The 27,589-nt window shown below is 37.2% G+C and overlaps 1 protein-coding gene and 1 long non-coding RNA gene across 10 annotated transcripts in view; one reads left to right on the top strand and one right to left on the bottom strand.

Annotated features, from left to right (window-relative positions):
* The first annotated feature begins 986 nt into the window (after positions 1–986).
* LOC134225092 (uncharacterized) lies at positions 987–13,297 on the top strand. The gene is made up of 2 exons (XR_009983159.1): positions 987–5,735; positions 5,826–13,297. It is a non-coding gene; the product is annotated as an uncharacterized LOC134225092 (long non-coding RNA).
* A 2,426-nt stretch (positions 13,298–15,723) lies between these two features.
* Positions 15,724–27,589, bottom strand: part of LOC134225421 (uncharacterized) — an 850,799-nt gene continuing 838,933 nt past the window's right edge. For all 9 annotated transcript variants that reach the window (XM_062705490.1, XM_062705489.1, XM_062705481.1 and 6 more), the window contains one exon: positions 15,724–19,832. In XM_062705490.1, the coding sequence (XP_062561474.1) occupies positions 18,391–19,832 (1,442 nt within the window). In that variant the 3' untranslated portion in view covers positions 15,724–18,390. The remainder of the gene's footprint in view (positions 19,833–27,589) is intronic.

Below are 27,589 nucleotides of genomic sequence, written 5' to 3'. Positions count from 1 at the left end.
ACGTAAGAATATCCGCAAACACACCTGGCAACATCCGAGTGGAGACACTTGCTCACAGATAGACCACGTGCTGGTCGACGGACGACATTTCTCGGATGTTATAGATGTAAGGTCCTTCAGAGGTCCGAACATCGACTCGGATCACTACCTTGTAGTTGCAAAAATTCGGGCGCGACTTTCCAGCGTCACGAATTCATGAAACAACAGAACGATGTGTTTTCATATCCAACATTTGTCAGTTGAAGGAGTTGCTGAACAGTAACACCAGAAGCTGGACGAGATGCCACCGGATCTGGCGACGTCAACAGATTGTGGGAACATATCCACGAAGCTGTGACTACAACAGCGCAGGAAGTATTGGGCACTACACAGCGACGCCAACGAAATGGGTGGTTTGATGAGGAGTGCCATCGAGTGACGGACGAGAAAAATGTTGCTAGGGGTCGATCGCTGGTGGCTCGTACCCGTTCCAACAGAGAGCGACTGTAGCAAGGCAGAAGAGAAACGAATCCACCGCAGAAAAAAAGGCAACACGAAGAGAGTGTGATAGCTGAAGCGCAGGAGAACATGGATAGCAACGATATGCGGAGGTTTTACGCAACTGAAATTTTCTTCATGCGATTGCAACGTGTCTTAAGAAAAAGAAGTCCAGTACGTTGGTTCTGCCTGCGAGTTTTTATTTCGCAGGCCAATGAAATCTTTGGCGAATGTATCAGTGGTTAGGGTGTTGCTTACCAGCTCAGCGCCGTTGGTACATGTTGTTGGGCCGCCGATATTGCCTCTTCGATGGAAATCAGATGCCGGTCGATGTCTTCAGGCGTTTCCGTCCTCGCAAAACACCGTCGAAACCGCTGCCAGTTTACTCGGTGGTAACTTTGCTATGACTGCTGATGCCGATTTACCGAGGATCCTACTTCCGCCACCACCGGGTAGCGATCTGAGCTGATCTCATGGTAGACGATTGGCTGCGGGGGTGCTTTAGGTGATGAACGCCACGTCTATTCCCTTCTCAAGAAAATCCTTCAGCTCGATGGTTTTGCTCTTGAGCGTGCAAGCGTTCCAGTTGACCAAGCCCACTCTAGCAGCCATTTTAAATTATGAACATGCCAAAAATGAAGACCTGCTCGAATTGGGCTTTGCAACCATGCAGCCGAGTGGCGAGCTGCGATCGGCATCAATGGCTCCGGGGTGTAAAGCGGGGCAGATTCTTCCGATGGGACACCTTCGATATCCGGCTGTCGCCGTAATCCAGCAGAAGGAAGTGGGGGCCATTCATTGGTAGATAGAGCAGGTGGTGTTGGAACTTGAACCGACGCAACTCGAAACGGGATGGCCAGATAGTTAAACTCGTTGGTTGTTGGTACTCAGTTCTTACTTGAGAGCGTCCTAGTGGAAGCCTTCTTACGGATTTTCACTTTCGTTGCCAATCCTACTTCCTCCATAATTTATTCTGGCTGATAATAAATTTGAATCACTTCATCCGAAGGTAGCACTGACGAATCGAAAGCTTGGAAATTTAGTACACAACTGATGACAGCTAAAAAGTCAACAAGAGGACAAAACCGCATATCTTAAAAAAAAGAATTTTAATTCAACAAAACTCAGCAAATACAAACCTAAAGAATACAAATGCATTGTAGAGCAACTACGAGAGCTTAGACCATTTTAGAGACCTCTCCATATTTTTAAGACGAATCAAGGACGACAAATGTTACAAACTTGTGTGAGTGTGTGAATGGAATTTGTTTATTTATTTAATTGTCAAACACGTCAAATGGGCCTAAGAAGATGAACGATATAAACGATATTTTTGCGCTTATTCAAAGATGGAGTTTCTTTTCTGTTCCTATTGAGAAAGCATTGCGAGGGTCATCTATTGTTACACCGTTTGAAATATATTGGCTTTATTCGCGTTCATTCATAGCTTGGACCAGATTAATCTTCCCACGGTTATCCTAAACTGTCTTATCACTGTCCACTATGTTTCAACAATGTGACCCTGCCGGGGGCCGGCAATCACCGCAGGGGAATTACAAGGAAATCTTTACTGTACATGGTTCATTGTTTGGAACAACTAAACGGTAGTCTTGATTGGTTGGCTTTACAGAGCTGTGGTTGTGCCTGACGCTTGCGGTTGAGTAGCTTCTAGTTTTAACTCAGCATCGGTAGTAAGTATGATATGTAAATTGCTAAATGTGGTTACAATTCGGTTTCGTTTTTTTAAGGCAAACAAATTAAGTATTGAGTTTTCCGTGTAGTGAAAGCTAAACTTAATAAGTGCACGCGTTTTGACCGCCATTTGGCAATCGCACTCGATTGTAAATCTGCGTCGTGTATCATTTATAAATATGTGTTTTTGATCGTAACGGATCTGGACCGCACCGCACTGAAGTTGATTTTTCTCATTTCTGGCGCACTTTTGGTAAATAAATTAATTTACAACTACTTATTACAGAACGGTTAAGAAAACAAACGTGTTGCGTTCCCTAATCCATCTGCAATTCAATACACTCCATTCGTCTAGTTTTTTTTTTCAGTCTTCAATATATACAGAATATGATTGTTACATTGGAACATCCTAGCTAATAGTATTTTTTTTCTGCGTTCAATTAACCAATTGGCATCCACTTTGGGCGAACAGTCCACACCATGCTGATACGGTACTAAAATGGCACTAAAGTGGCATCATATCAGCATTATCCGAACCGTTTCGTCCCGCACGTGTGGCTATTTAATTATCTGATATTGTATAATTATAAATTATAATGAAGTTCTCTAGCGCCTAGCTCGAAGGAAGATTAGATTGCAATCGTTTACAGCAATTAGGAAATTACCGACTGACAATAACATTTGATCGATATAGGCTCGTCCTTACCGCTAACAATGATCCAGATCGAGAGCTTTGCTCTCGACGATCGCTTACTGCTACCTAACGTTGTGCTCTAAGTCTAACAGAGGAAATAACTAGTCACTGAAATTTAACATCACCGGCTTAAAACTATGACTTTACATTGTGAGGAAGATTCAGAAAATTCAATTAAAAAACTTATCGAACAATTGTACGCCGTGCATTGGAGGGGTTAGTCAAAGTGTGGAAGATAGGTGATAGCAGCAGGGGAAGTGGACCAATAAATAGCGTCTGCGTTCGGTAATGGTGGCTTGCAGGATCTGTACTGCCGTGAATCGCATAGTTGTCCCATATGAATAGGAAACCCAGCAAAGATGGGACAGATATGCGATTCACGGCAGTGTAGAAATGTGAAAAAGCACATGAATTGAAAAATTATTTGAAAAATTGGTTTCGAATTTGACGACAATTTTTCAAATCTAATAGCAAACCCTCGCATCACGCTGTCTTAACCGTTTTAACGCGTTGTTTTTCGAGGGCTGGCTATCATGTTTTGATTCGTTGTTTGCAAAAAACCAATAATCCTTTTTGACAATTTTTGTTGTTGCAGCAGTGATATTTGCTTTACAAGACCGCTACCGAACATAACTGAATTGCCAAACCATATGCTAGAATCAGGAAAAGGTAAGTGTACAGAAATGCGTTGCAGTATTAGGAAATTTAATAAACTCTCGTAATGAGTTGCGAGGATTATTTGAGAAGCACACAGCTGAAATCCAGCCTAACGACTTGATATTTGTATAAGCACTAATCACGTATAAAAATCCAAGTAATTAGATTACATCGAAGTGATTTAGAATGGGGACAGAAATAGGGGTACTGCCCAAATTTTCTTATTCCCTATTACAGGGCGATATTGATGGAAGAAAATCCTCTCGATTAAAACTATCCATTCGGAAAGATACAAATTCAGAGTCAAACGCAAAGGGGTGCAAAAACTTGGTTTTAGAGAATAGAGTGCAAAGATTTTCAATATTTTTCATACAAATTAAATAGAAACTCAAAAATTAAAAATTTTCTGTGAATTTTCACATTTATTATGAACATTGTACAAACTATATCAGCATATTGCCGCAAAGGTCTAGAACCATAGCATTTTTCGCTATAGCCAACTTAGTTTTGACAAAAATGTCACTTGCACTCCTCTGCTTCTAACAAGTGGGTCAATCGTTCGTTAGTGGGTTTGCAACTCAAACTCACTGATTATTTGGGTCAGTCACTCAATTTTGATCCTTAAATATAATGTACCTATCCATCATATACGTTTTTCAAATCGAACTCAATGTCTCATATCTCTTGGAAAATGAAATTAATTTCAATCTATTCGGCTGGTTTCATTTACGAAAGTAACCATTTTAAGTCTCAATTTTATTTTGTTTATGCGAGCAAGCGATGCAGTTTATTGTACTCCCAAGTACCGTTTTGACTGAAATCGGCGTTTCAGGCACCCCTAAACACTCAAAACCTCATCAAAGCTCACACCAATTACGAATACAAAACATAGCACCTAGGCTTGCTAATCGATGGATAAGATTTCACCTTAATTGAGTACAAGAACTTCCAAATGTTGCTTGAAACTGGTGAAATTGGGTGGAGGAAAACTATTGCAAGCTTTTAATCAGCATCTCAAGACCATAACTTGCTTTCAAGATGTTTCACTTTCTAATGAAAAATAATTTGCCGAAATCCTAATTCAGTGATCCCCAAAAAGTGATCCCCGTTTGCGGCCCTTGAAACCAATGGACCAAGATCCTTCTATCACCATAATTAAATAAATTTCTACCTTCATTGATGTTATGTAGGCTAACGGTAACATACTTTGATGGTATTGTGTATTTTTTGCGCAGATTAAAACGAGCTAAATATTGAACGGCAGGTAAAAAATATGTTTTACTACACTGCTTCTTAATAAGAATACTTTTAATCTTCAAGATAAGTTGAGATGTGACAAGTTCAACTGAAAGTTGTTTGATTTTTAACACCAGAAAATGTTGAAATCAAGATTTTGTCATTTTGCGATTTAGTAGGAATGATGAAGTTTTTTTTGTTCTTATCTTTTGTCTTTTATAAGTTTGAGATATTCAATCGGGATTATATCTGCATTGTTCGTCGTTTCGGCCCGTTTATTGCGTCTTTTTCCTGATAGGCTTTTCTGTTGGAAAAGACCCAATAAACGAGCCAAAACATCGGGCAATGCAGATATATAATCCTGTTTGAATATCTCAGACTGAGAAACTCAGAAAATAAGTACTGCTAATAAGCTCAGTTCAAACTCTTAGAATCGGTCAGCAGATGATCATTTGGTAAATAACTTTTAATATATTCTACCAAAAAAGCCGAAAAAATGTTTTTGCGTAAGGATTTTTTCCCCCTTAAATCCGCACACTTAATTTTTTTTACCAGGATCTCAGCAATTTGTTGAACTTTTACCGAGATTCCAGCCGTGCCCCAGCAAACGTGTTTTTTGCCGAGATTTCTGTCAAAATTGCTGAAAATCAGCAAATTATTTGCCGAAAATTAGCTAACAAACGTTGTTTTTACCGGGATATTAGATTTTATTTTGCTGGGCAAACGGCTGTGCGGATTTTGCCGAGCTGCAGAAATAAAAACTGAGTGTGCGCTATCGCAAAAGTATCTAATAATATCAACAAAAAGTCAGCTACGGCAATAAAATCTGAAGAATGTAATGCCCTTACAAGTATGTTATTTGAAAAAGATTCAAAAAGATTTGTGTACTCCAAATGTTTAAATATTAAATACATATCAATATTATTTTGTATTATGCTTTAAAATTCAATACGAAATAAAAAACAAATATTGCAAATATGTCGGAGACGAGCCAGCCTCGGGCTGAAAGTCTCCTTAATAAAGACACAAAAAAAAAAAAAAAAAAAAAAAAAAAAAATATTGCAAATAGGGTAACCAACTTTATTTGGACTCCTGCACATTTTATACCCTCCTGGCGATATTTTCTTGATTTCTGAACTAAAATCAATGCTGCTGCTAATTCCCACATTGGCTTCAGAAAAATAGTATTGTTCAGCATCTGTCTCACTGGTTTCCCGTGCGAAAAAAGCGATAATAAGATGAAATTTCGAGGACATTAGTTTGTTCAAGAAGGCGAGCGTTACAATGCGTTACGCTTAAAAGTCTACATCAATGAAAATCTCGGAACGCACACAATAAGTTTTTGTCGAAATTGTGAATTTAAAACGCAGGAATGTTCTCATTGATGCATGCCAATCGAAAGATACGACTTTGCTTCGACTCAATTGACCAGAGTAAATTAGAAATTCGTCTTTGAAGAGACTAAATTGGGGTGTCCAAAATGTGTACATTCGGAGGTTCAAAATGTGTTGCACTGTCCAAAACGAAGAATATTTTCATTTCATAAATTGGAAAATTTCACCGGCTTATCAATAACCGAAGCCCTCTTCAAATTTCTGTTTCATAAATAAGACTTTCATCTTTGAAATGGTGTCATTTCCGCCCGTATCGAACTTGTAGTTCAATAGATACTAGCATATCCAGCTTTCCACGCTCGCCATAATGGCGGATGCTATAATTTTTTTGACATTAACTTCTTCCCGACACTGAACTAGAATTTTGGTCTAAGTAAACATTGATGTTAGCCGTTACCATTAGAAGCCAATGCGTTGTTTGTTTACCATCAATAAGAAAAAATTTGGCGATGAATGTTTTTCGACAAATACTATTTATATTACTAACTTTTGTTGCTTTTGTTTCGTTCTGGTTATTAAGATACCCTACTTATGAGGCCAACGCATTTATAGAATGGACATCGAAATAGTTCCCGCTAGCTCGTATTTTTGGACATGATATTTACCCCCAGGACAGTACTCTATTGATAGAGATTACAAATAGTTATTAAAAAACAACATGCTGGTCATGCAGAAATTGGAGAGATTCTTTGATGTCAATGTTACTTAAAATTTACACTGAACAGAATTAAAAGACCAGATTTTGGAGTATTGAACAACTGCACATCATAATTTTATTTGGCCTACATTGGAGGTCTTTCGCTCTCCGTGGCTTAGGATACAGCTGGGACCGAGGCTGGGACTTAGTACGTGAAGCTCTCATAACTTCGTCCACACAGCTAAATATTTTATAAATTTATATCCTATGTGTGCATTCAAATTGTTCAGCGTTTGAAAAGAACGACACCAGTTCTCCCTTTTCTTTTCTTTATTTGAAAACTGGGTCCTTCCGATACATAATAGGTTTTGCCTCTCACGAGTGGTGTATATGATAAAAGTATCAAAAAAATTCTTAAAACCAGATTTATTCTTTAGCAATGAAATGTTTCAACAATCCAGGCCAGGTATTTCTACTCAGACAGCGAATCAGTTTTGTAAAATAAGGTAAAATATTTTATTGTTTTAAAAATTGTTAGAGCTTTATCTACGGAACTCCGGTTATTGCCCAAGTCACGAAGAGTAAATGATTTTCGACGTGGATCAAATAAATTTATGATGAGCGTGAGAGGTTCCGAAAAATGGGTCTTTCGGAGGCTTACTGCAAATTGCTCGTGTCTTGCTTCATATTAAAAGGTACAATCTTCATTCAAATTCTTCGGATGTGGTTGTATTTACCTTTTTGGAATTCCACTTTACACTGGAAATGTACTGATTAATCAATTGTCGTTCCTGAGGGTATGCTATTTCGTTCAAGCAATAAATGTGTATCACCCAACCAGGGGATGGCAGATTTTAATACAGTTCTGTATAAGAACCTTACAGAAACTGTATAATAATTTGGCATATACAATTCTGTAAGCTTTTTATACAAACATTGTATTAAAATAATACAGAATTGTACTATTTTTATACAATATTTGTATAAAAAGCTTACAGAATTGTATATGCCCAGATTTTATAAAATAATTGTCAGATTTGTTTTTTGGGTGTAGGCCTCATAATATAGCGTTATTAGGTTATCTATATATCTAGAATAAAAGAAAAAAAATAACGTTAGTAGTATTAGAGATAAAAAGAGTATTTTTCGAAAGAAATTGATCACCAAATTGTTCCTTGTTGACGGTAAACAAACAACGCATTTGTTGTTAGTGGTAACGGCAAACATCAATGTTTGCTTAGACTAAAATTTCAGTTCAGTGTCGGGAAGCAGTTAATGTCAAAAATTTTATAGCATCCGCCATTATGGTGAACGTGGAAAGCTGGATATTGGGAAGCACTTTCTCTAGGGGTCCAAAATAGGACAGTTACCCTATCTATATTGCGGACCGCTTCAATAGGGCACTGCACGGAAACATCTCTTTCTCTTTCGTTCCTCATAAATTTTGACGTTTACTGGCCTTGTTGTTTTCTAATTTCTTTGCAGCGAGAAAGAGACAAAGCAGTACGTGCAGTGCCCTATAGCCCAAAAATGATGTGCGACCCACGATAGTAAGCAGACTGGGGAACACTGGTCTATTACAAAGAGTTGCGCAAAGAGTGAAGCCAAAACTATCTATTGAACTGTCAAACCGTCTACCTATATCGAGCAAAGTAAACAAATATCTGTTGGTAAGGCGGAAGGAGGCCTTCCTTAGCCGTGCGGTAAGACGCGCGGCTACAAAGCAAGACCATGCTGAGGGTGGCTGGGTTCTATTCCCGGTGCCGGTCTAGGCAATTTTCGGATTGGAAATTGTCTCGACTTCCTTGGGCATAGAAGTATCATCATGTTAGCCTCACGAATGCAAACATTGTAACCTGGCTTAGAAACCTTGCAGTTAATAACTGTGGAAGTGCTTAATGAACACTAAGCTGCGAGGCGGCTCTGTCCCAGTGTGGGGATGTAATGCCAATAAGAAGCAGAAGAAGTTTGGCCGAGTTGGAAATTTAGTAAATACTATAGATAGTGGAATATATAGATGAGCGAAGATAAGTCCACTGTCTCCAAACGAACTGTCAAACGTGTCTCCAAACGAGCATGACGTCACAATTTCAATGAAAACCTTAAGGGCTGTGACGTCATATGCGCGTGTGCACGGGCAAAAAAATCGACTCAGCCATGCTTTCGCTCATCTATAAATTCTACTATTTATAGTAAATACCAATCTATACACATTTGACCGATTCTTCAACACAAGAAGTTTTTAAGGGAGAGAAAGTACTCGAGAAAATCATATCAAACGTAAGACATAGTATACTCTGGCAGAGGAAAAAAAAGTAGCGAAAGTTTTGAAAAGTTTAATAAAAATGTTAAAAGACTAAAAAGCAAAGAATTGAGATTTTTTCCTTGCCTAAATATTACAAAATTATAGGCACAACCTTTTTCCCACTTCTAAACATTGGCCACTTATTGATTTGATGTGTTTAGCACTGGGGTTGGTTGGCCGAATTTTTCCGCCGCATTTGTTTGTTTATTCCTTTTTCCTCAATTTGTTTTCATCGTTGAAAGTATGTCACAATTGTGCTCTAGACTTGTGTATTTATGACAGTGTAAAGCTTTTTTCGAAAAGACGGACATTCCGAAAGTAAATCTCGGCCAACCAGCCCCGGTCTCCCCTACAATACCCATATAACGGGTTCGCTAATCAGCAGCATCTGCATTAAGGCTTTGTAGCCTGCTCTGATTGCTCTTGTAGCCTTGCTAACCGTCAAAGAAGTCTGAGTCAAATTCAGTATCAATATCAGACCTCTAAACGATATTCAACCCAAACAACGGCGCAACGATTCATTGGATTGATCGTTGCTAAACGTTGATCAATCGCGCCGGGATAGTGATAGGAAAATAATAATAATGCTACCGGAAGAAAGAGATCGGCAGGAGTAAGTATAAGTCTGTAAGATCGGCCTTTTCTACAAGCCAGCAATAATAGGGGTGGTGCTTTTTCCTTGTTAGCTGACTATGTCGTGGTATGTGGGTGGCAAGGGCGTGAAGAAGAAATGGAGTGGTCAGCATGGCGGGCGCCCGCCGGTAAACTTTGTCACCATCTGTCTGAACAGTATGTGTATGTTAAGCAGGATAGAATAAATATAAGTAGTTTAATGAATCATTCCATTTTTTTTCTGTAAGGCTGAAATTTTTTCCTTGATTTGGGATAGTTTTAATGCCAAAGGTCAAATTGGGTTTCGGAGGATCAAGTCCTGTGTGCCTCTTCCTACTTATTGTATCTCGTCTTCATGTCTCATGCGATCTTCTGGACTGGAGGGCTGAGGAGTGGAGACAGGAAAAACCTGCCAACTAAATATTTGATTTGCATTCATTGTTTGGAGAAAAATATTTCTGACTATAAGTTTTCTTAATATAAAGCTTGAACCACTTAATATTTGGCCGTTTCTTTCTAATTACTGCGGCGCCTCTGGTGGCCGTACCGAGAAGTAAAATACATCACATTGTTGCGGAAGGTTTGTTTAATTTATAATGAAAGTTTCATCAGTATTGATGCTCACGTTCAAAAGTTATCGAAAATGGAACGCGAGAGATGGAAACAAATTTTGCACACTTACTTTGGAATTCCAACATGGTCAGGAGGAATGATTTCAAAGTACAGCCAAACCTCCATGAGTCGATATTGAAGGGACCATCGACTCATAGAAATATCGAGATGCAGAATAGAAAATCCTTGGAAAGCAATTTGGAGGGACCATCACAGTAACCCAGAAAATATGTTTTAGTATGGAATAATTTGCTTCCATGAGTCGATATCGAGTCATAGAACATCGACTCATGGAGGTTTAACTGTATCTAAAAAAACGAAAACTGTCAAACGTTATCGGGAAACACTATTGCTGGATCTTGTAGAACAAAACAACCGTAGAAATGGAACATACGACCAGAGACTACAAGCGAAAGTCTGCAGAGTAGCTCGGAACAATTCTGGGATTTCCTTGCGTGATTTAGTGAAAAGATTCACTGCGCCGTGTAGTGCAGCTCAAATAATCTTTCGGCACGAAGGTTTCAAGTCGTATGATGTCAGTAAGCATCCCAACAGGACCCTGAAACAGAACCAGGCTGCCAAACATCGCGCAAGAATGCTGGTCGAGCAAGTTCTGACGAAATACAATTGATGTATTTTGATGGGCAATGAAATCAATATTAAAATGGACTTTCAATTCCCGGGACACAAGTTTCACCTTGCCAAACGGAAGGGTAATGCCCCAGGTAAATTCAAATATGTCTATGCAGGCAAGATTGCCCACAAATTGATGGTATGTCAAAGCATCTGCAGTTGTGGCAAGAAAACTAAGTTTTCATCACTTGAGCGACCATAAATGGGCAAATATACAAGGATGAGTGTCTTCAGAAGCGATTTTTGTCATCCATTCAATCACACGACTGTCCGGTGTTGCTTTGGCCTGACTTAACAAGCTGCCAATACAGACGGGAAGTAATGGAATGGTTTGAACCGAATGATAATGACGTTATTGAAAAATACTAGCAACCTACCAACATGCCAAAATTTTCGTCCCAACGAAAAATATTAGACAATTATCAGATGGAAACTTAAGAAATGGTGCAAAACAATCAGAAAACCATCTTATATGGAGAAGTGGTGTGAAAAAATGGCAGATAAAGTTGACCGTTCTACTGTGCAAAAAATAACGAGTGGTATTGAAAAAAAGTCCGAGAATTCATCCGAAATGCCAATGAATAACTAATCGATACTAGCAGACCCGACGAACTCCGTTTCGCCCAAAATTGAGGCATGAAGAATTAGGTGTTTCATTTGTATAGGAGCCCCCCTTTTCAAAGTGGGGAGGGGTCTCGAACCATTTTAAGAACCTTCCCCGGCCCCAAAAACTTTTGCATACAGATTTTCACGCCGATCGGTTCAGTAGTTTCGGAGTCTATAAGGTTCAGACAGACAGAAATTCATTTTTATGTATATAGAGAAGAGATTTTTTCCTCCAAAGTTTACTAAATTCCCTGTATAATAAAACCTGAACTACCTTTTTATGTACTTTTTCGGCATAGAAATGTCTAATATCGTGCGGCCAAATACTAAGTGGATCAAGCTTTAAGAATCAAATCCAAATTGGTCCATTGTTTTTTTTTTTTGGATTCCTGGTTCTGAGAGCAATTCCGATAGCCTACATCATCATTGAGATTTATGTGACCCAACCAGAGCTTAAAATATTCATCTTCATGAAGCAACTTCGGTCCGAATTTTGACAAACATCGCATGAATATTCAAAACATAGAATGACATAGTCAGACGACTACTCCACGAACTCATTCATTCGACTGTCACTGAATGTGTTTACTATGTGCAGAAAAAAACATAATTAGCATTGTTTATGTTGATGTTTACCGTTGAAAGTGCCTCGCGGATGAAAATCGGATTCAGTCCTGTATGATAAATCACTTTACTCATTTGTAACGTGTTCAGATTTCAGATAATTTATCAATTTGTAAAATGTGCATAAATATTCAATGACTAATATTCAACTGAATATTGACTGTCCAGAGCCGACTATGAATGTGTCGGAAGTGAACTGACAAATGAAAAAAAAAAATGGACTTCACCAAAAATTTTCGATTATTTTACACTCTGGACCCAACTATGTCCAGAAGTTCCTCCAAACCAACAACAGACCCAGTCCAGAGTTGAATTTTCTTGATTCGAATAGGTCCGAGGGTGATTTCGGCCATCAACAAACCAACGCAAGAGTTGGGGTTTTCTTAATCCGAATAAATAGGCCCTAGATCCATTTTGCCTAATGATCAACTCACTCCAGAGTTGGATTTCATTTACCCAACCAGGTCCCATCCAGAATAAGATAGTTTTGACTTCAGGCCTCTAGTTTTGACCTATGACTCGATCCAGTAAGCACCAAAAAACGCACTCTAGATTTGGATTTTTCTTGATCTGAATAGATCGGATATCGATTCCGACCATTTGCTGGCCCATTTCAAAATTGTATTTCTTTGACCCAACTAGATCTTTTAGAGTACGTGGATTCACAAAAAAAAACCGACATATTCAAACTTCGGACACTTTGTATAGGAAATTTTCTTCGAAATGTTTTATCACGATTCTAACCTATTTTAGTACAGTTGCATTATAGTAAATAGGGTTTTTTCGCCAAATGTTGAACGGCTAATTTCCTCGCCTATTGTATTTCTTATGGGAGTTCAACAATAGGCGACAGCTTTAGCCGTTCAACATTTGGCGGTTTCCCCTAATGTTAATTCAATGCGAAGTGTTTGAAAGTCAGTCGGAACTATCCAGTTAAATTTATTTGCAATAATTTTTTTTGGTACCGTGGATCAGGTGTCCGAAATACGAATCCAATGTGGGCTGCTGTCCGAAGTCTGAATCAAACAGTAGTTAAACATTTTCGCAATAATTCGTACATATACAAATCGAATTCCAAAGGTGAGTGCAGTATTTCAGCTCAACTTTTACGCGCTGTTTAATTTTCAATATTTTTTCTGTGGAGGACAACTTTTTGTTGCCCAAACAGTAAGAAACGAGCTTCTCAATTCAAGTGATTTATCTTTTTGCAAGGATTGCACCCGCTTGATTAGACCTGGTTTATTTTCAGCATGGTGCACACACGATCCATTGACGGATATGAAGCGTTATCGAAAACTCTTTCAATTTCTAAGAAAGAGCAAAGCGCTATTTGTTTTTACAGATACACCCGATTCTTTTTTTACACGGATTATTTTCACACGGATTTTTTTTACACGGCTTTTTTTACACGGATTCTTGAAATAACACGGATTTTTTTTGCACGGTTTCTCGAAATAGCACGGATTTTTTTTACACGGATTCTCGAAATAACACGGATTTTTTTTACACGGATTTATTTTTACACGGAACGCATCCCCCAAATTAACAAAGACCCGGTGACTTTTTTTACACGGATATTTTTTGCACGGCTTTTTTTACACGGTTTCTCGAAATAACACGGATTATTTTTACACGGATTTTTTTCACACGGCACGCATCCCCCGTGTAAAAAAAGAATCGGGTGTAGAGCTTTTTCCACCTTGGACATACCTTTACGGGGTGTGTTATTGGATAATTAACATCAACATTTTACCAGATGTTTTTGTATAAAAGCAATCCTCATTTATCCTGATTCCCTAGTTCATTCGTATGATCCTTTGCAAGTGCCCTTTCTCTGAAGTCTCGTGACTTCTGAAGTATTCCTAGTATTTTTCACAGTTCGAACCCAAAATTTTCTGCAAAACTCCTAAAAAGTGTTCAACCTGAGGTTCTTTTCGCTTTCTTAGACAGCTTAGGAGAAGGTATAAAAATAATTCACTTATCTATTGGAAAAATATTCCAATTCAATTTTTCCACCTTCTGTAAATGACATCGAATTCAAATGTTGTTCAAACCAGGGGTGGCATTGTGCATCTCGATTCGAACGTAATTCTATCGAGTCGAACATGTTTGACATTACGGCTTTCGATTCGATCTCGAAAACGACTCATCGTTCGAGTATTCTCGAGGAGGTACAAGAATAACGAGATGTTTTGGCATTATGGAGACTCGATAGCACACTGAAAAACGACTCAAGTCGAATGAAAATCACTCGTCACCTTTATAGCTTTCGAATTTTGTTCGAGAGTAATTTCTTGCTAAAAGTTTTTCATTATATTTGTTTTTATTACTCTACGGGAAGAGTATAAATGTTTTATTATTGTATCTTGAAGGAAAGAATGTCATTAGTATACCTACTTTTATAATTTCCAGACAATATGCTATCTCTTATTATCCCGAAATCCTCGTAAAAACGACTTCAACTTAAATCGTTTTTTTTGCAGTTTTCACGTATTTCTTGACGATTTCGATAAACCGCGTGAAAAATATATGGGGAAAATCTGCGTAAAAACGTATACAATCCAAAATCTATGTAAAAATAGTTGAGTTAAATAAAATAACGCGCAAGAGACGACCCAAGTGCATTTAACTTAAACACATGGAAACATCAAAGTAATGTATTATTGAATCCTTTTTAGCTTTAAATTATTTAGCTCAAAATTGGATCTGTGGCATAAACTCGAATAAATATAATAAATGCTAAAGCATTTGATGAGTTTGATTGCTCTACGCATGCTGTCGCGGGTACTCAGACGACTAATGACGGTGGAAGACCGACACTTGATTACAATAAGAGCAATCAAACTAATCAAATGCTTTAGCCAAGCAAGCCTTTGGCACAAATCCGCCCAGCTCGTTGTTGGGGCATAGAGTGTGATCCTCTCGATTAATAAACAATGTGCACTCGCTTGACTGTGGATATACAACAGTAAAGCACATGTGAAGATTGGACAAATCAAGCATCCGAAAGATATTCAATTTGCAAAAAAGAGCTAACCATGGTTGAAGTTGGTACTCGGATTCTGATGGCTTTTCCGCAAACGTGACCTTTAAGTGGTCTTGTTGTGTAGGGGTTATCTCGGCTATCTAGAAAGTAGGAGGTTAAGGGTTCGAGTCCCTACAAGACACGTGGGACATTTTTTACGTAAATTTCATATGCACAGCCCAGACATTTAACAAAAAAAAATTGTTTACATACGGCCGAGTTGCCGAATAATATGCAATTAATAATAAAACTTATAATTTGTGTCGTAACTATATCTCAATTTATAAAACATGTCGTATTGGCATAATGTTTTAATCGGTTTCAACTGCTCAATAAAAATATAGTTTTTATAGTCATTGAGCACGATTTGCTTGTTTATAAATTAACTGCCAATTCATGCCCTGAAGGATGCCTTTCCAACAGGCAACATGCTTCACGCAGATAAAATTACTCTTATTCTCTCTGTTTACTCACATTCGCAATGCGCTGTACGCTGTCAGTGTCTCTCTAGCGGGCGGAATAATAAACACGGAGACAGCTATCTCTTATTCTCTCTGTTTACATTTCGTTTGACAGAACATACTCGATTGAGCTAGTACAGCACCATTCGAAATCTTGTACTGCGACTGAATGAAGTCGAACGAAATACATAATGCCGCAATTTTTTCGAAACGAATGCAAAAACGTACGAATCGAGTGATTCGATTCGAGATGCGCAATGTCACCCCAGTTTAGTTTTTCTTGAGCTTCTAAACAAAGTAGTTGATCGTTTTCCCCAACTTCATTCAAATACTATGTGTCTCCGATCATTGCAATTCTTTCGTAAATCGCTTGGTTCATTTCACCTCTTGCTAATACATTATTGAATGAGAAATATTTTAGTAAGCAATCACCACGACTTTCAATATCCTGTATGATACGTGTTGACATCAAAGCCAATGATGAATGACATTTTGTTCTTTCTGCAGTATTGGACAAATGACTTCATAACAGAAGAATCGGTGTACTTCACTTTGAGGATGCATCCGAAAGCTCTTTAACTCTAATTTACGCATAAATATGTTACCTGCTTCAACATCCATCTTTTCGAGCTTTGTAAAATGATTCCTCCAATTATTGGCAACTACCCCATAGTGGCGGGCGAGTCCCACTAGTTTTATACGGGATTCACAACTATTGGAACACTACAGCAATTATTGGTGCAACGCATCGGCAATTATTGCTGCAATCGAGAAATAAAATTAGAAATTTTCGTGTCAAAAAAATATTCAAAACTGTTTTCTACTCGTTCGTGTTATGGCAGGTCGACCTATTGGCTACTATGCTTTGATTGTTTCGTAGATTCTCCCAACCCTGTAGGTACTACCGTAACTATAGAAACGCACCAAACTTCGAATCGTTGACGCTATCCAGGAAGTGAAAAAATTCAATTTAAGGTGATTACATCACGACGTCATTTGACACCATGTGAAGGCAATGTATAATTTTGTTTACCCTTGTTTAAATACGAGTAACTTCTCATAAAGGCAATGATAACAATTTTTCCATATGGAGCTTTTGACCCGTGCAATCGACTATTATACTGCCCATGATCGCATATTTGTAACTTTAGCATTTTTATTGATTTTGTAAATCGTTTGTCAATCCTCCGTACAAACTCAATCATTTCCAGTTTACCACAGATTATCTTGCTTAGCCTCAAGCCTATTATACTCTTATGGGATTAGATACAATAAATTGAGCTTTCTCAACGATTCATAGGCTTTTTACAAAATGAACAAAAATGCGAGGGTTACAATATGCGATCATGGTCAGTATAGGTAAAGGATGCTTTCTTGTGCACTAAGTGTATAAATGGGCATTGCATTCGAGAAAAATAATGATCGTGATTTGCTGGAAATTAAAACTTTCTTCGATTTCTGGTAATAAGATTAACGCAAAACGATCAATTTCTACTTTGAAGAATACGTTTTTGATCGTAGGATGTATCCTCCAAAATTTAGAAGATCACTATTTCAATTTCTTGTAATACCCGCATTTTCATGTCCACTTTATTCTGGAACATCACGCAACGCATGCAATATTTGAAATCGAATTCTGGCAATGAGTATAACAGAACTCATTTGAAAATTGTCTGCGTCTGTTTTAACATAAACACTATTCAATGCGAACACCTCAGAAAAATAGTGACTTTTAAACAGGACTTGGCGTGACGTGCTTACTCTACACTCAAAACAGAAGCATCTCCTCAATTCTGCACCATTTATTCGTTTAGAAAACAAGAATTTAGTTATAGCAACGAATATAATACTTTGTCCAGACTTAAAGATATTGGCATTTCGACTCTCCTAGTGGCTCTGTCTGGTGCTATTTTGACAGCATTGGAATGACATTAAATAAATTTGAACAATCTTCTATACCTGCGTTTAAATACTAAACAGACGTTAGATAGACGTATAGAAAGGTGCAGAATCGAAGAGCGTATTTCTTGCCCTAAGTGTAAAAGACCAGGCTCAGGGAGAATAGATGGAATGGAACTTTCAACAGGAACGGCGTTTTAACATGATAACAGTGATGTTAGTAGTAATAGTAGGATCTAACGAAAAGGCACACATTGTCTCCGTAATCATAATAATTGATTAATAAATACACTCGTCTTATATGCAATGACTGTTTCCTACACCTCAACGAAGATTTATCTTAACTCTAATATACATATACTGGTGATTTCCAATCGTGTAGATTCAAGCAGGATCCATCAGGGAATCGCTTCCTCAGCGAGTCTCCTACCACGCATACGTTAAATTACTTTTTTTTCTTCTTATGACTGCCTAAGTTACATTAATTGATGCCTGCTAACTTTTGCAGAAAAACAACACAAGAACCTATTCTTATAACACTTTCTCTTAATCTTGCCCTAAATTTCACGAAACAAAAAAAAATCGATCGTTCATTCATTCGGTTTGGTTCCAACCGCGCCGCACCTTCCCCCGAAGCAAGTCGGCTCCGGTAGAAGGCAATCACCCCGCCCTCGTGTGCCGGTTATCTACGGCGACGCAGATCGCAGCACTGTCGCTCGGAGGCGGCCGCCGTGCTGTTTGCCGTCCCCGGCTGCTGCCGTTGGCTAGTCGAATAAATGAACAAACGTAACTAGAGATTAAACATGTGCCGAAGCTTCTGCAACAATCACCGCTTGTAGAGCGAATCGCGGCCACGCCCCATGCCACCGATTGCCGACGACGGCCGGAAGAAACCGAGCGTGTCCAGGGTGCGCCGCGTCCGCTGGACCAGCTCGTCCTTGTACTTCCAGATGGTGGTGTCGCGGACCTGGTTCTCCTTGAACTCTTCGCAACTCTTCTTGAGCGTCCGGACGCAGTCGGCTCGGTAGTGCTGCAGCTGGGCGTCATCCGTACTGACAGGGAAGGAGTGACAAGCCCCTCCCAGACACGCGATGGGGAAGTGATTGTGCAAGGTAAGCACCCGCTCTGGATTGTGGAAGCACTTCACGTACTGGTTGGGTTTTGTGTAGTTCTTGGCTCGCTGGACATGTTGCAGCATATGCATGTACTTCGGAACGTCCTTGTTCCAGTCGTGCTCGTGCTGGTCCTGATCGAAGAAGTACACGTTCCGCACATTGTAGCTTGGGTACGTGTCGTTCTTGATCTTCATGCCTTTCTCGACGACCCGACCCATCAGGTCATGCCAGGTGCGGTCTCCCTCGAGCTTGGGCATGATTACCTCATCAATGTCTAGAAGCGCTATGAAATCGTATTTGTACATGTTCTTATACAAACAATCGTTGTAGGGAATGAGTTCATTCTGTCGCTTGTGGGTGGTCTTCTTCGACAGGAAGAGATGCTGGAATCCTGGTACATTCGGCTGACCACCTGGTAGTGTCAGAGGTGTTACGTGAACCCGATCCTGCTCTTCGTAATACCTTAGAACCTTGGATATATTTGGATGTACCTGCAGTTCATAGAAAAAGATCTTATCCGCACCTAAGATACCTAGGAGCTCGATCCACTCTACTAATCGCACCGAAAGATCATCGTACAGGAAGTCCAACCCCTTCACACAGACGGCAAAGCCTTTCTTTTTGTCGTCTAATGGACGGTTATACAATACCCGTAAATTGTTGGTGGCGGTATCGCATTGCTTCTCCACCAGCGACACGGAGGCTGGTACCAAGCCTCGGAAAGGCTTCGGAATTTGACAAGCGATCAAATATGGCTGGTAAATACCCTGCTTATAATTCCCCCACTTGTTAAACCAGATGTACTTGTACTCGAACGTCTTCACAATGAAGGGCTCCTTCTGCCCGTCGAACCACAGCTGACAGAAGGTCTTCACCTTGGGTTCGATCCGATCGATCATACCGAGAATGCGAACCGCCGGCCCTATACGGCTCCGCTTCCGGATATCGTAGTACGCTCCGAACAGTTGGAACGTCCCGTTGGAACTGCGCAGCGTCTGCCAGTAGATGTTGTTGAACTCCAGCTCGAAGATAGACGGGTACTTGGCACAGGCGGCCTTCTTCTGGACGGCGTTCTTGTGTTTGCTCCAGTAGGCGATCGGCAGCGAAGGGATGCGGGACTCGACGTCGCGGACCAGCTGCTCATCGTCGATCACTGAAATGATATTGCGGGGAAGAAAAGGAAATCGTTAGGGACTTCATTGAGACATAGAAATGTACTTTTAATGCACAGTTTATACAGAAATATTTAAATGCTAGAGTGATATAAAAATAATTGGGACACATCTCTTTTATTCGATCATTCGATTCAAAAGCAAACCATTTTTTATCAGTGTGTGTATTTAGAAGTGTGAATAAAATTCATATATTTAGACATTTGCATACATCACCTCAATTTGTAAAAGCAAGAGTAATCGCTTTTGGAGTGACTTTCCAACTTACGATAAGCCTCTGTGAATACAAGAAACCACAAGAAAATGCATCGTAAATAAAAGTCAACTCTCATATCATCAAACCAATATTCGTCTCTTGTGATTCAATATTGAATAAAGTTCCACATGTTATTAAATGTACGCATGGTTTGCTACAAAATGCAACCACCTCTGGCCACTGAACAAGGTAGGGTGTATGCAAAACTTGGTCGTTTAACTTTTGATTCAATTTTGATTTGATTTTATATGGATTTCAAATTGTTTTAAATTTAATTATAGTTCTATTTTTATTTTAACTGGGTTAGATTTCGATTTAATTTAAATATTTTATTACAATTCAAATTGAAATAGTTTTTGATTGCGATTCAATTTTGAATTCAATTCGATTTAAATTTGATTGCGATCCCATTTTAATTCAATTCCTGTTCGCTTTCCACTCGAGTTTGATTTTATTAAAATTCTATTACAATTTGATTTCAATTCCATAACCATGAGAACCAAGTTTTCGATTCACGTTCAACTCGATTTCAACTTGCTTCATTGGATTTAATTTTGATTAAATTTTTATTTAATTTCGAACTTGTCATAAGACTCATTCATACTATCCCATTTAATTCCATCACTTGTTAACTTTATCATTTACGTATTTCGACCTCAGCAGTAAGGCGGTCTTCATTTCGAAACAAATTCGATTCAATATCGATTTGATATAGATTAAATTTCAGTTCGTTATCATTTCCCGTTTGAATCGATTTCGAATCAGTTCGAACCAATTTCGAATCATTTTCCATTTAATTGTGATTTGATTTAGATTCGATTTCGATTCAATTTCGATTCGATTATGATTCGGTTTTAATTCGATTACGATTCCATTTCTAAACAATTTTGATTAAATTTTGGTTTGTTTTCGGTTCGATTTTAAAACGTTTTCAATTATTTTTTCAGATCTTTATTAGAATGATTTTTCCTAGAATCGATTTCGATTCGTTTGCTATTCAATTTCGAATGTATTACGATTTCCGACGTTTCGACACGGGGATGATGTCTTCATCAGGGGAAAAATACGGTATTTTTTTCTAGTCTATTGTTTAGTCTACCATTAACTGTCTGTATTCAAGACTGCGTAGCCGTCCTTAAAATCGAAATAAAAATAAACAAACAATTTCTCAATAGATTCTATTTAATTTAAATTCAATTTGAAAATATTTCAATTCGCTTTTGTTCTGAATTCGATTAATTTTTTATTCGGTTTTGATAAGATTTCGATTGAATTTTGATTAGTTTTCGATTAAATCTCGACTTTCGAAATCAATTTCGATTTGATTTTGATTCGATTTGGATTCAATTTCGATTCGATTCCGATTCGATTTCAATTCGATTCTGATTCGATTTCGATTTGATTTCGATTCGATTTTGATTCGATTTCGATTCAATTCAATTTGAATTCGATTTCGATTGTATTTCGATTTGATCTCGATTCGATTTCGATTTCAATACAATATCGATTCGATTTCGATCCGTTTTGGATTCGATTTGGATTTGATTTATATTCGATTTCGATTCGATTTCGATTCGATTCCGATTCGATTTCGATTCGATTTCGATTCGATTTCGATTCGATTTCGATTCGATTTCGATTCGATTTCGATTCGATTTCGATTCGATTTCGATTCGATTTCGATTCGATTTCGATTCGATTTCGATTCGATTCCGATTCGATTTCGATTCGATTTCGATTCGATTTCGATTCGATTTCGATTCGATTTCGATTTCGATTCGATTTCGATTCGATTCCGATTCGATTTCGATTCGATTTCGATTCGATTCCGATTCGATTTCGATTCGATTTCGATTCGATTTCGATTCGATTTCGATTCGATTTCGATTCGATTTCGATTCGATTTCGATTCGATTTCGATTCGATTTCGATTCGATTTCGATTTGATTTCGATTTGATTTCGATTCGATTTCGATTCTATTTCGATTTCGATTCGATTTCAATTCGCTTTCTATTCTATTCGATTCGATTTTAATTCGATTCAATTTCGATTTCGATTCGATTATAATTCGATTTAAATTCGATTTCGATTCGATTTCAATTCGATTCTGATTCAATTTCGAATTGATTTCGATTTGGTTTCGATTTGATTTCGATTCGATTCAATTTCGATTCGAACTCGATGGATTACCATTCGATTTCGATTCGATTTCGATTCAAACTCGATTCTATTTCGATTCGATTTCGATTCGATTTTAATTCGTTTTAAATTCGATTTCGAATCGATTTTTATTCGATTTCGATTCGATTTCAATTCGAATATGATTTGATTTCGATTCAATTTCGATTCGATTTCGATTTAATTTCGCTTGCATTTCGATTTCGATTCGATTTCATTTCGATTTCGATTGTACTTCGATTTTATTTAGATTTGATTTCGATTCGATTTCGATTCCATTTCGATTTGATTTAGATTCAATACCGATTTCGATTCGATTTTGATTTGAATTCGATTCGATTTCGATTCGATTCCGATTCGATTTGATTCGATTTCGATTTGATTTCGATTTCAATTTCAATCCGATTTCTGTTCGATTTCGATTCGATTTTGATTCGATTTCGATTCGATTCAATTTCGATTCGGATTCGATTTTGATTCGATTATTCGAGTTCGATTTCGATTCGATTTTTATTCGATTTAAATTCGATTTCGATTCGATTTCAATTCGAATATGATTTGATTTCTATTCAATTTCGATTCGATTTCGATTTAATTTCGTTTGCATTTCGATTCGATTCCGATTCGATTTCATTTCGATTTCGATTCGATTTCGATTGTATTTCGATTTGATTTCGATTCGATTTCGATTCAATATTGATTCGATTTCGATTCGTTTTTGATTCAATTAAGATTTGATTTCGATTTCAATTTCAATCCGATTTGGGTTCTATTTCGATTTAATATCGATTCGATTTCGATTCGTTTTAGATTCGATTTGGATTTGATTTATATTCGATTTCGATTTGATTTCGATTCAATATCGATTCGATTCGATTTAGATTCGATTTCGATTCGATTTCAATTCGATTTCGATTCGATTTCGATTCGATTCCGATTCGATTTCGATTCGATTTCGATTCGATTTCGATTTCGATTCGATTTCGATTCGATTTCGATTCGATTTCGATTCAACTTCGATTCAACTTCGATTCGATTTAGATGCGATTTCGATTCGATTTCGATTTGATTTCGATTCGATTTTGATTCTATTTCGAGTCGATTTCGATTCGATTTTGATTCAATTTCGATTCGATGTCGATTCGATTTCAATTTCGATTCGATTTCAATTCGCTTTCTATTCGATTTCGATTCGATTTTGATTCGATTCAATTTCGATTTCGATTCGATTATAATTCGATTTAAATTCGATTTCGATTCGATTTCAATTCGATTCTGATTCAATTTCGATTTGATTTCGATTTGATTTCGATTCGATTCAATTTCGATTCGATGTCGATTCGAACTCGATGGATTACGATTCGATTTCGATTCAAACTCGATTCTATTTTGATTCGATTTTAATTCGTTTTAAATTTGATTTCGATTCGATTTTTATTCGATTTTTATTCGATTTCAATTCAAATCTGATTTGATTTCGATTCAATTTCGATTCGATTTCGATTTAATTTCGTTTGCATTTCGATTTCGATTCGATTTCATTTCGATTTCGATTGTATTTCGATTTTATTTAGATTTGATTCCGATTCGATTTCGATTCCATTTCGATTTGATTTAGATTCAATACCGATTTCGATTCGATTTTGATTTGAATTCGATTCGATTTCGATTCGATTCCGATTCGATTTCGATTCGATTTGATTTCGATTTCAATTTCAATTTCAATCCGATTTCTGTTCGATTTCGATTCGATTTTGATTCGATTTCGATTCGATTCCGATTCGATTTTGATTCGATTTCGATTCAAATTCGATTTCGATTCAATTTTTCTTCGATTTAAATTCGATTTAGATTCGATTTCAATTCGAATCTGATTTGATTTCTATTCAATTTCGATTCGATTTCGATTTAATTTCGTTTGCATTTCGATTCGATTTCGATTCGTTTTAGATTCCGATTCAATATCGATTCGATTTCGATTCAATATTGATTCGATTTCGATTCGTTTTTGATTCAATTTCGATTTGATTTCGATTTCAATTTCAATCCGATTTCGGTTCTATTTCGATTCGATTTAGATTCGTTTTCGACTCGATTTCGATTCAATTTCGATTCGATTTTGATTAGATTTCGGTTCGATTTAAATTTGATTTCGATTCGATTTTGATTAGATTTCGATTCGATTTTAATTCGATTTAAATTCGACACGATTTCGATTCGATTTCGATTCGATTTCGATTCGATTTCGATTTAATTTCGTTTGCATTTCGATTCGATTTCGATTCGATTTCAATTCGATTTCGATTCTATTCCGATTCGATTTCGATTCGATTCCGATTCGATTTCGATTCGATTTCGATTCGATTTCGATTCGATCTCGATTCGTTTTCGATTCGATTTCAATTTGATTTCGATTTAATTTCGTTTGCATTTCGATTCGATTTCGATTTAATTTCGTTTGCAATTCGATTCGATTTCAATTCGATTTCGAATCGACTTCGATTCTATTCCGATTGGATTTCGATTCGATTTCGATTCGTTTTCGATTCGATTTCGATTTGATTTCGATTTCGATTAAATTTCAATCCGATTTCGGTTCAATTTCAATTCGATTTCGATTCGATTTCGATTCGATTTCGATTTCGATTCGATTTCGATTCGATTTTGATTAGATTTCGATTCGATTTTTATTCGATTTAAGTTCGATTTCAATTCGATTTCAATTCGAATCTGATTTGATTTCGATTCAATTTCAATACGATTCGATTTCAATTTCGAATTAATTTCGTTTGTATTTTGATTCGATTTCGATTCGATTCGATTTCGATTCGATTCGATTTCGATTCGATTTCGATTCGATTTCGATTCGATTTCGATTCGATTTCGATTCGATTTCGATTCGATTCGATTTCGATTCGATTTCGATTCGATTTCGATTTCGATTCGATTTCGATTCGATTTTGATTCGATTTCGATTCGATTTCGATTCGATTTCAATTCGATTTCGATTCGATTTCGATTCGATTTCGATTCGATTCCGATTCGATTTCGATTCGATTTCGATTCGATTTCGATTCGATTTCGATTCGATTTCGATTACTATTCGATTACTATTCGATTTTGATTCGATTTCGAATCGATTTTGATTCGATTTCGAATCGATTTACATCAGATTTCGATTCGATTTTAATTCGATTTTGATTCTATTTCGATTTGATTCCGATTCGATTTCGATTCGATTTCGATTCGATTTCGATTCAATTTCGATTCGATTTCGATTCGATTTCGATTCGATTTCGATTCGATTTCGATTCGATTTCGATTCGATTTTTATTCGATTTCGATTTCGGTTTGATTTCGATTCAATTTCGATTCGATTTCGATTCGATTTCAATTCAATTTCAATTCGATTTCGATTCGATTCGATTTCGATTTGATTTCAATTCGATTTCGATTCGATTTCGATTCGATTCCGATTCGATTTCGATTCGATTTCGAGTCGATTTCGATTCGATTTCGATTCCATTTCGATTCGATTTCGATTCTATTTCGATTCGATTTCGATTCGATTTCGATTCGATTTCGATTCGATTTCGATTCGATTTCGATTCGATTTCGATTCGATTTCGATTCGATTTCGATTCGATTTCGATTCGATTTCGATTCGATTTCGATTCGATTTCGATTCGATTTCGATTCGATTTCGATTCGATTTCGATTTCGGTTTGATTTCGATTCAATTTCGATTCGATTTCGATTCGATTTCGATTTCAATTCAATTTCAATTCGATTTCGATTCGATTCGATTTCGATTTGATTTCAATTCGATGTCAATTCGATTTCGAATCGATTCGATTTCGATTCGATTCGATTTCGATTCGATCTCAATTCGATTTCAATTCGATTTCGATTCGAATTCGATTCGATTTCGATTCGATTTCGATCCGATATCGATTCGATTTCGATCCGATATCTAATCAATTTCGATTCGATTTCTATTCGATTGTATACAGAATGTATGATTCAACTTTATTAGATTTCGAATTTCGATTGGACTTCGACTTCGATTTCGGTTCGATTTTAATCCAATTTAAACTCGATTTCGATTCCAATTCGATTTCAATTCGGTTTCAATTCGATTCTGATTCGATTTCGATTTAATTTTGATTCGATTTAGAATCGATTTAGATTCGATATCGATTTTATTTCGATTCGATATCGATTCGATTTCGATTTGATTTAAATTCGATTTCGATTCGATTTCGATTCAATTTTGATTCGATATCGATTTGATTTCGATTCGATTTCGATTCCGATTCGATTACAATTCGATGTTGATTCAATTTTGATTCAATTTCGATTCGATATCTATTCGATTTCGATTCGATTTCGATTCGATTTCGATTCGATTTCGATTCGATTTCGATTCGATTTCGATTCGATTTCGATTCGATTTCGATTCGATTTCGATTCGATTTCGATTCGATTTCGATTCGATTTTGATTCGATTTCGATTCGATTTCGATTCCATTTCGATTCGATATCTATTCGATTTCGATTGGACTTCGATTCAATTTCGATTCAATTTCGATTCGGTTTCGATTCGATTTTTATTCGATTTCGATTCGATTTCGATTCGATTTCGATTCGATTTCGATTCGATTTCGATTCGATTTCGATTTGATTTCGATTTGATTTCGATTCGATTTCGATTCGATTTCGATTCGATTTCGATTCGATTTCGATTCGATTTCGATTCGATTTCGACTCGATTTCGATTCGATTTCGATTCGATTTCGATTCGATTTCGATTCGATTTCGATTCGATTTCGATTCGATTTCGATTCGATTTCGATTCGATTTCGATTCGATTTCGATTCGATTTCGATTCGATTTCGATTTGATTTCGATTTGATTTCGATTCGATTTCGATTCGATTTCGATTCGATTTCGATTCGATTTCGATTCGATTTCGATTCGATTTCGATTCGATTTCGATTCGATTTCGATTCGATTTCGATTCGATTTCGATTCGATTTCGATTCGATTTCGATTCGATTTCGATTCGATTTCGATTCGATTTCGATTCGATTTCGATTCGATTTCGATTCGATTTCGATTCGATTTCGACTCGATTTGATTTAGGTACCGATTTGATTTCGATATCGATTTGATTTCGATTTGATCTCGATTTAAAATCGATTCGATTTCTATTTGATTTTGATTCGGTTTTGATGTGGTTTCGATTTGATTAATTCAATTTTGATTCGATTAAAATTTGTTTTCGATTCAATTTTGATTTG

The sequence above is a fragment of the Armigeres subalbatus genome, chromosome 3, assembly GCF_024139115.2.
Source record: "Armigeres subalbatus isolate Guangzhou_Male chromosome 3, GZ_Asu_2, whole genome shotgun sequence".
NCBI classification, from domain to species: domain Eukaryota; kingdom Metazoa; phylum Arthropoda; class Insecta; order Diptera; family Culicidae; genus Armigeres; species Armigeres subalbatus.
The sequence above is the reverse complement of the archived record's forward strand: the minus strand, read 5'-3'. Positions and strand labels throughout refer to the sequence as shown.